General features: G+C 38.3%; 1 protein-coding gene across 1 annotated transcript; it reads right to left on the minus strand.

Annotated features, from left to right (window-relative positions):
* Nucleotides 1-1,437: 1,437 nt before the first annotated feature.
* LOC128132936 (uncharacterized) lies at nucleotides 1,438-3,023 on the minus strand. Its single transcript, XM_052769948.1, has 4 exons — nucleotides 2,571-3,023; nucleotides 2,235-2,484; nucleotides 1,913-2,162; nucleotides 1,438-1,813 (listed from the first exon to the last, which is right to left on the minus strand). The coding sequence occupies exons 1-4, from the start codon at nucleotides 3,021-3,023 to the stop codon at nucleotides 1,438-1,440; spliced, it is 1,329 nt and encodes a 442-aa protein (XP_052625908.1).
* Nucleotides 3,024-11,049: the final 8,026 nt, after the last annotated feature.

Genomic DNA, 11,049 nt, shown 5'->3' on the forward strand with positions numbered 1-11,049 from the left:
TATATATATATATATATATATATGTGTGTGTGTGTGTGTGTGTGTGCATGGCATTATATGATTATGTCTTTTATGTGTTTTCGGAAAACTCACTAAGTGTGTGCTTACAGTCGTGTTTCGGGTACTTTTGGTTCTAAGGGCAAAGGCCCGGCTTGATGGCTTAGTGTGCACTCTCCAGTATTCTGTACTAGTTGTTTTGGACATGGTAATATTTTGAAGACAAAACTGCAAAAATAGTCCCTGTGGTTTGCATTTTTTCAGGAAACAAGTCCAAACCACGAGTTTTTTTGGTTTTGTGGTCCTTTTGGACTGGTTTGTTTGTGAGAATGGTCCCTGTACTTAACATCCGTTGAATAGAATCTGTTAACCCCCTCATGTGCCTTGCACGTGAGGGTATTTATGTCCTTTTACTTATAGGGACCATTTTTGCATATGGAAAAATAAAACATCCTTTATATATCGTTTTCTTTTCCCAGCTTCTTCCCCAACAAATCTTCTTCCCCAACGTTCTTAACTGTTCTTCCCCAACGACTATTCTCTTCCATTTCTCCTTTCCTGACTTGCAATCGAACAATGGTGGTTTGTTTTTGTGGAAAGCTTGCTTTGGTGAAAACGTCTTGGACACCACTGAATCCTGGCAGGAGGTTTTATGCTTGCCCTACTAAGGATTCTGTTTGTGGGTTTATCGGGTGGGTTGACCCACCTATGTGTGCTAGGAGTAAAACCATCATACCTGGTCTTCTAAGAAACATAAATACATTGGAGGAAAGATGTAATGGGCTGGTAAGAAGTATCAACATGTTACAGGAACAGTGCAATGGACTTTTGAGCAGGAACAACATGTTGGAGGCAAGGTGTGATGCATTGAAGGATGAAGGTTTCAAGCTGAAGATGTATTTATGTGGAAGTTGGTTTATGTTTGTGATTTTTATCTTTAGTACTTGGTCTATGTAAGGGATAGGGTTAGGCAAATGTGGGGATTTTTGTTGATCAAGTGATGCAGGGTAAAAATGGTATAATTTTGTTGTAATTTGACTTCATCATGTTTGTAATGAATTCCAATGTTGTTAATGATATAAATGATATTCAAGTGTGAAAATGTGTTCAAAATGTGTATCAGTTGTCAGATATAAGCACATAAATAGAACCAAAATGTAACAAAAGTACATTACCAAAATACATGTCATAAATTTACCAAAATGAACATTCCATTAACCACATGAGTGGAACCAAAAACCATTACCAAGTTAAGCATACAAGTGTCTGTGCACCATACATAACCACATCATCAAACCATAACTAAAGTTTTCAAAAACAAACAGCTTTTAACAACAAGAAACTAAATAGTCATTGCACCACAACAAATAACCATAATCACTTCTTAGATTGATTCCCTCCTTGCCCTTTACAGGTCCTAGAGTTGTGTCCTTTATTCTTTCATTTGCTACAAGTAACACTAATATGTTTCCTTGATAGCTTCTGCACTCCATCATTTGTTGGCCCTTGGGAATTTTCTCCTTGCATCTTATTGACTCCATCACCTTCACTTGCCTTCTGCCTTTTGCTTAACCTTTCACCCTCACTTTGTCTTCTTTTTTTCTTAGGCCTTCCCACCTGAGTGTGATGTGGAGGAGGGATTAGCTTTGTTGGACAATTACTTTTAGGCCACATGGGTCTCCCTTTAATTGGTTCCACCTTAAATGAATAAGCTTTTTGCCATGTCTCTAGCCAATACACCTTGTGTACCCACTTGTAAATGTCAAGCTCAGCCTCAGGGTCTTTGCTCATTTCATTCAGAGTTGCAATTGCATGCCTGCAAGGTATTCCCATTAATTCCTACTTTCTGCAAGTACAGGTTTGGTTCGTAACATCCACCACATGTTGATCTTGCAATGCTCCAGTGACTTGATACTTGTTTGCCCCATTCCACCTAGCAATATATTGTGAAGCACCTTTTTTCCTTGCATCTCGGATGTCTGTTGCTGTAGGTGTTAGTGGACCTTTATCCTTCTTCATTGCCTTCATGACATTGCATATCCTCTTCATTAGATACTCCCTAATGAACTCTAAACATGAAATTACAGGTTTGTCCCTGCCTTTCTCTATCTTCCCATTAAACACTTCACACATGTTTGAAATCAACACATCAGAAACAGCTCTTCCTACACATTACAATAATGCTGATAAATAACTGAAACACATAATCTTTACCATATGCAAACATATACAATTACCTGAGAAATGACTCCTTGCCCAATGTACAGGAGGAATTTGCTTCAACCATTGACATGCCTCCTTATCATACTCACTAAACTCTTTCATCAAATGTTCAAACTCAGGAATGGTGGTTGCTGATGCACACCTCCATAAATGGTCCCTGTACTCAGTTAGCCCCCACTTCTTTCTCATATTGTCATGAATATGTCTAATACAATACCTATGCTCAGCATTGGGAAACAATTGATCAACTGCAATTTGTAATCCCTACATGACTCAACATACAATAATTAGAATTAATTTCTTGGTAAAAAAACACAATCTAAATGATCAATTGATGAGTTTTAATTTACCTTTTGCCTGTCACTTATGAAAGTATAGTTTGAGTTGCTCCCAAGCTCCAAGTCATCCCCAAGGTTTTCTAAAAACCACTTCCAGCTAGCTGTGTTTTCAGACTCAACAATTGCATAGGCTAAGGGATAAATTCCATTGTTGGAATCTAGACCAACTGCTGTAAGAACCTGACCAGGGAATGGGCCTTTCATGAAGGCACCATCCAAACCTACTAAGTCTCTAAGACATGATTTGAAACCTTTTTTCAGTGGACCCAAGCATACATAAATCCTTCTAAACTGCCTTGTTGGGGATGCAGGGTTGCCATTAGGACACACATCTATTTTGACTGTTGTGTCTGGGTTTGTAGCTTGAAGTTCAAGAGCATAGTCCCTCAACAACTCAAACTGTTTTGTGTAGTCCCTAGTTACATGCTTTCTTGCCATATCTTTTGCCCTAAACACCTTATCCATCGAAATACCCACCTGGTAGGTCTTTTGAAAGTGATCTTGTATGGCTCTCAAAGGAATCTTCGGATCTGCCTCAACTTGATCTATGATTTTCTTGCAGATTAATGAAGCAGTACAAGCTCTGAGTTTTCTTGTTTGTAAGCATGTATGAGTTTGGTTTAAGGTCCTTATAAACCAGTCAGATTCGGGGTTTGACCTAGATGCATGTATATACCAACCACATGTTTTTTTTGTGTCTTTACTTCTTTGCCCTTGCTTTTTGAAGTGGTAGGTTGAGTCCCCACTTGACCTTTATTGATGACAGGTACAACTCCTCTGCACTGTGCCCTAAGCCTTTGACTGTCATTTTTTTTAAAGAATAGATTCCTTCTTGTTTCTAGTGCGTGCACATCAATTAACTCCTTTAATTCTTTTTTACTTTTAAACTTTTGCCCCACTGAGAATGACTGTATATGTACTGACCCAAGGCTGCACCTTTTTTCTTTTCCCAAATTTCTTATGAGAGCTCTTCTTTCTCTGTCTTGGTCTGATCCTTCATCCAATGATTCGAACTCCTCATTGTTGATCACTTCCATATCTTCAGGTTCATGACCATCATTAATACATGCTCCTTCAACATCACTTTCAACATTTAGAAAGAAGTCTGCCATGTCCACATCAACATCTTCTATATTGTTCTCCTCATCCATTATGTCATCCACTTTATCTTCATTTTCTGATTGTTTCCCATCATGATCATCACCTTCATCCTTTTCATACTCTTCATCACTCTCTTCAGATTCAACATCCCCTTCATACTCTTCAACATACTCATCACTTCCATTTAAATTTTCCATAAGGTTGTCAAAAAGTTCATTATATTGTTCATCATCATTAATGGGTGGGGTGTTGTAGCATCCATCAATATGGTCATTATCATGAACCCCAATCATCTCATCCCCTACATTAGCAATATTTGAAGTAAATGGATTGTAGCATCCTTCAACAGCAGTTGCAGCCTCATGAACCTCCTTAACACCCTCATTAGTGTTTTCTTTCTCTTTTAAATCATCAATATCCTCTAAATTAAGCCTCTTGCTACAAGAACCTTCCTCTCTTTTTGAATTCCCAACTCTACCCCTTCTATACTCTGGAGAGAATGCATCAGTTTTACTCCCAAAAAGAATCAAAGACATGTACTCACCAATTGGTTCATCATTGACATGGTTCATATTTCTCAATGGAGATTCTACATGAACTTCAGCCTCATATTTAGCCCCTTGATCATCATTTTCTGGTAATTCCTCAATGACAACTTTACCCTTTGCATTTGGAGACATGAAGTATGTGAGTAGATTTTTCTTCCCATGTTCTGTGTACACTTCAATCAACTTGTTATTTTGAATAAATTTAGAAAGATTGATAACATCCTGATCATTCCCTAAAGATGTAAGACCAAATTGAAAGTCACCCTTGGGTATCCTAAAATGGTAGTATATCACTGGGGATTCAACACTCAATTCAATCATCCGTGGGTCTGGGTAACCTAGGTCAAGCATTATGGCATCAAGTTCATGTACAGAAAACTCATCTATGTCCACATAATCAACATAACGCACTTCACCTCCAGTATACTTTATGTCAGGTAACTTAGTAAACTTCCCACCATGATGAAGCTTAATACTAAACCATGTGGGTGCACCCGCTACAAGTCAAAATTGTACATGATAACAAAGTCAAAATTTGGCGGATTTTAGTATAAATCAAGGGTAAAATGAAAAATAGGAATGTTTAAGAAAACAGAGCAACTTACCATATAAGGATGATACGTCGACAACTTCATTTTTTGGTCTGATCTACCACATTACGTACACCATTTCGACTTTAAAGTATGACCTTGTCTCCTTTTGCTTCGATTAGGTTCTTTGGATAACGACTTTTTTTTTTGCAGGTTTAATGGAGCAGAAGGAAGAAGGAGGGAGGTGGGGAGTTGACGGGTGTTTGGGATTGTAAATGAGGGATAAAAGGTAGAAGGAAGTGTTGACATTTGTATGCCAAAATGGTCCCTGTAAGTAAAAAGACAAAAATACCCTCACGTGCAAGGCACATGAGGGGGTTAACGGATTTTTTTTAACGGGTGTTAAGTATAGGGACCATTCTCACAAACAAACCAGTCCAAAAGGACCACAAAACCAAAAAACTCGTGGTTTGGACTTGTTTCCTGAAAAAATGCAAACCACAGGGACCATTTTTGCAATTTTGTCTATTTTGAACAATATGTTATCTAATGGAACTTTTGGAAAACAAATATGAATGTTATTTCTAATTATTAAATGAAATTTTTTACCTATGTTTTTGGGTTGTTACAACACTTCCCTTGGCACCCAAAGATACAACCAAGCACGATCACTAGAACCACAGAACCCTGACAATACACTAGAGAACTAACGTGCTGAATCCTCACCGTAGACCTTCCACACAATACCCCTAAACCGAACTCGATGAAAAATCAGAATGACAACTAAACACTTTAAAATCCCCTACACGAGATACAACCCGTCACTAACCCACTAATTATTCATGACATGCAAATGGCATATAAAAATTATTGAAGATATATCCCAAACATGAACAAGGAATTAAGCAAAGATACCGCTTGACCAAACCGATTCAAAAATACCAAACAACATAAATACCGATGACAACCGAGAAGAAAGAAAAAGATAACATACTTGCAAAATCACCTGTTGGAGTCCTGGCCTCCCCTGTCTGACACTGCAATGTCTGACTCCTCACTGTTGGGGCTCCAGCCGTACCCTCGCAACCGTCAGTGATCCTCAAAGTAGCCACAGCAGGTGTAGTCACTGTTCCCCCCCCCCCTAAACATCAGACAATCAGCCTTCACACTTGTAGCAGCCTATACCCCTAGAATGAAAAACTCCATCGTGCAGTTTCCCGTACGTGTTGCACTGACTCCCGCCCTTCTGGCCTCTCAAATGTTGATCAGAAGTCTTGGGTCTCTTCTTGGGACCCTCTACTACATGAACCTAATCTGACCCCCTCTTCCCTAGATGCTCCAAATAGATGTCCATCTCTCAGGCTCTAGAAATCATATCATTCAGGGTCTTGCACCCGGAAATACTCATGAACTCCCTAATATCATCCCGCAACATATGATGATATATTAGCTTCTTCATGTCCTCATATGTTGCATACTATAAAACTAATAAAGCCCTCTCGCAGAATTTAGCAGTGATCTCTGCCACTAGTCGAAAAATTATCCCACATCATAGCATCAACAACATCATCACCGACCTCACGTACTACCTCCTCCCAACAATCCCGTGACCTGTCCTTCAAAAGGCAGGAAGCAAAATTGGCTTTCGCCTGCTCGGGGTAGAAACTCGTCATGAACGTGTTAGCCATATCCCTTAACCATCTCATACTGGCAAAGGGTCCTTCTCTCCAGAGAACATAGGAGCTCCACAAGAACGAAACTCGCGGAAAGAAGGAGTGTGAGCTCCAACGATAGCCAAAATCTCATCACAGAATGCGCCCAAGTGCTTATCCAAAATCTACAAAATCCCTTCCTTGACCGAACCGAAGATCAGAAGAGTCTGCTCTAAAATACTGCGGGTAATCTCTAATGAGATAAACTCCTGCATATGTTCGCTAATCGGATCAGTACCTGCACCTGCGCCGAAAGCAGAACTAGAACCTCCTCCCTGAGTGCTCATCACAACACTAAAATACAACATGCAAATGATCAGAATATACCCAAGAATCCTCCTCCCACAAGCTTCTTAGATTCTCCAAGACTCTCCCCGATTCAAGTATGGATCATGTGCTATCAGTAGTACGGGCCCAATACTAACTTCCACACCTATCCATACTTTCCTCAAGAATCACCCTGAATCCTCTAAGTCACTTTCTAAAGTTGATGCACCAAAGACTCACTAAACAACACAGCTAAACCCACTGAAGCACTTCGTAGGCTCTCCTAGATTCCCGACCTCACTGAGCCCTCAACTTCTGAAAGACTCCCACCAATGTCAACTAACTACCTCATGACTATAGTCCCATACAACATAGATGTGAAAACCCGAAATTTTTATCATGTATAGTGGATAAATTTAGTCAAAGTTAAACTCATTTTGCTACCTTTTAACACTGTTTAGGGTCTATTTGAGAGTTCAAGACCTAGTACAATCAAGGTAGGAGCCTAGAATGGGATAACAAGATGCATATGAAGCAAACTCAGGCCAAACACTCCAACATATGGAGTGTCCGACTGCACACTTGAGTGTACAGCCACACACAAGTGTGTGCGGCCACACACCCATTCCAGCCACACACTCCCACCTATATATACGACCCTTCATAATTTTTGGACACTTTTTCCACTCCTTCATAGCTGGAACTCGAAATCCTCTCAAGTATCATCCAAATTTTCACTCCAATCTTCAATCAAGTAAGTGATTCATCCTTGGATTACTAATACGTGACCTGAACTAGCCTTCCCCTTTGCTTTGATCCATGAAAACATCCATTTTTAGTCAAGAACACCAAGAACAGCAAGAACACATACTAGTTTTGTACCATAATCACCCTTTCAACCCTCTATAACATGTATACACTTATAATATGGTGGCCGGACACATCATGGTGGCCGCACACACCCTTTTTAGGTCCAAAAATGGCAATGAACTCCATATAAGGCTAGAACATGAAGTAAGAAACCTTCCTATATGAGTCCTATGGCCTTAAAGTATGTTTTGGAACACTTCATGGGGAGTGTGCAGCCGCACACACACCCTGGCCGCACACACACAAATATTGTGCATTTTGACCATACACTCCCTTGTAAAGCCATACACCCCTTATATGCAATCATATATGGTTGTAACACTTCAATATGAGTATTTACTAGTCCTTAAGGTGGCCCCAATTCAATAATTACTGGTTTCAAGCACTAATTGTATAAATGTATATGTCATTATATGGTTAATAGGATTCGTTTGTGCTCAAGACTCCAATTGACACCCAACAATCTTATTTCGATCTTTCATTCGAGTTACTCACTACAGGTGAGTTTATACCCCTTAATCTACCTTTTAAATGATTTTAAATGATTTTATGGGGGGCGGAATACAAGTTGAAACATTACAGTTATTATATGTCACACCCCGAAAACCGAAGGCGGAAACATTTCCGGGGCGGACTCCACGTTGAGTATCAAATCCAATGTACATAGTAAGCAAGTAAACAACCATTACATTACATATTAGAATTTACATCTATTCAAAAGTAAATTGTTACAAGTGTTATACATACATACATATATATATATATATACATACATATATATATATATATATATATATATATATATATATATATATATATATATATATGAACAAAAGTAGAGACGGTTCTTCTGTACGCTCCGTCTTCTCCAAAAGATCGTGGGTGCCTGTCTAATATGGACCTGAGAATACAAGCAGCTTGAAAATCAGCATAAAGCTGGTGAGTTCATAAGATGTTTGTTTTCTGAAAATGTACAAGTTCCCTTTGGTTTTCCGAAAAGTTTGTTATCCATGAAAATCCCATATTTTCTTTTGTAAAACAGTTTAGTTATCATTTGTTACCAATTTGATTACGTGTTGTATGTTACCCCAGGAAAATCCCATATTTTCCTAATAGTTTAGTTATCCATTCGATTCTTAATTCGTATACGAGTTGTTGTGTTAGCTAGATATTCTGATATCCTAATTGTGTTACTCTTGAATGTACCTAGATGCGTGCCTTCATATTCGTATTCTTATTCTTAATCATATTCATATTCATATTTTATGTTTGTATTCGTATTTATATTTGTAGTCCTATTCGTATTTGCATTCGTATTCGTATTCCTACTCCTAATCCTAATCCTATTCGTATTCGTATTCGTATTCGCATTCGTATTCGTATTCCTAGTCCTATTCCTAATCCTATTTGTATTCGTATTCGTATTCGCATTTGTATTCGCATTCATATTTGTATTCCTAGTCCTATTCCTAATCCTATTCGTATTCGTATTCGTATTCGTATTCATATTGGTATTCGCATTCGTATTTGTATTCGTATTGCTAGTCCTATTCCTAATCCTATTCGTATTCGTATTCGTATTCGTATTCGCATTCGTATTCACATTCGTATTCGTATTCGTATTCGTATTCCTATTCATATTACTATTCTAATTCGTGTTCGTATTCGTATTCGTATTATTACTTTGGTATTTATTCTGTTCCTAGCTGTACTTTCGTATTCGTTTTGTTCCTAGTTGTACTTTCGTATTCGCTTTGTTCCTAGTTGTACTTTCGTATTCGCTCTGTTCCTAGTTGTACTTTCGTATTCGCTTTGTTCCTAGTTGTAATTTCGTATTCGCTCTGTTCCTAGTTGTACTTTCGTATTCCCTCTGTTCCTAGTTGTACTTTAGTATTCGTATTCGTATTAGTTCTAATTTATGATTAGTATGAATTATTCATAAATTATGAAATATAACATAGATTATAACACTTTATCGAGAAATCTATGATTAGTTTGAAAGCTAACTCTGCAATTCGAATTATTGGTTAACACAGCTTTCGATATTAAAAACATACAGAATATAAACAATTGAACTGAGATAATAACTTTGAGTACAAGATTTCCTTGTACTTTTTCTTGTATTCCCCCTAAAAACATTTGAAAAAGGGTAGGAGTATGAACTCACCGGTCGAGAAACGTGTCGGATTGGATGCTAAGTGTCGGTTCTGGGCTTGATAACGCGCGAGGTTCCTATGTAATATGAAATGATATACAAATGTATCTAATTAGACTTTAAATCACTAATTAGATACGATTATACACTCCAAGACGCGAAAACACTTCAAATCAAGTGTTTGGAGTGACACGGGTGACATCTACGGACGTATATGGTTTGGATAAAGTGTTTACTCTTAGAGAGTAAACTCCTTATGGAGTTTTCGGCCCTAAGACCAACTCCACATAAGTTCACGGCCGTGAACTCATGGGTGAGGGTTTTATGGTGCTAAATGGCCTTATATGACTTGGGAAAATTGGCTGGGATCAATTCTAGGGCATAGGAGTGGATTAGACTTACACATAGACCATTTAATGGAGTTTACGGCAGTACACTAGGAGTTTACGATAGTAAACTCCCCCATACCCATTTGTTATGTGTTTTGGTGGTGCTAGGACAATCGCATGTGATTTAAACTCATTTTACAAGCCTTGGATGGATTTTTGGCATCATTTGCTTATGTTATAGGAGTTTACGGCCCAGGAACCCTACCTTAAGGGGTTTACGGTCGTGAACTCCTCAGGGAGGGGTTTTCATTGAGTTTAAGGCTTCTAATTTGTTTGTGGTTGATTCTAGAATTTATTCCAAGGCTATTAGTGTGTTTAAATGGAATTTTAACACTTTAAAATGAGTTTACTCCCCATGATATGGAGTTTACAGCCCAAGCATGTTCTTGGGCAGTAAACTCATGTTTACTCTCCAAAAATTAAGTTCAAGGTGTTCTAAGTCCATTTTGGTAAGCCCCTAAGTCATATCTAAGCTCCAAAGGTCGATTGGAAGGGTTTTTGGGCTCCAAAACCCAATTTATATGAATTCACAGCCTAGGACTGTTCTAGGGCCGTAAACTCATGAATATGGTCCTATTCCATGATTTGAACTCGAATTTGAAGGTCTAAGATGTTATACTAGGAGTTAGGGTAGTTACCTTGGTGATTTGGAGCTTAAATTTGATGATTTTGGACCTAATTCTTGAGTTTGAGGAGAGAGATTAGAGAGAGAGAGAGGAAAGGCTTCAAATGAAGTCTTTTGAGCTTTAAATCGTTCCTAAGTTTGGGACACGGTGGAATTCTACCCGATACCGACATTAAATGGGGCTTTTGGTCGCACCCGATTAAGTCGTTTTTATAACTTGACGGAATAAAACAATTATTTTTCAAATTAATAAATTGAAGCGTTTCCATGGATTTTTAATGTATTTGGACAATT

This window comes from Lactuca sativa, chromosome 3 (genome assembly GCF_002870075.4).
Source record: "Lactuca sativa cultivar Salinas chromosome 3, Lsat_Salinas_v11, whole genome shotgun sequence".
NCBI classification, from domain to species: domain Eukaryota; kingdom Viridiplantae; phylum Streptophyta; class Magnoliopsida; order Asterales; family Asteraceae; genus Lactuca; species Lactuca sativa.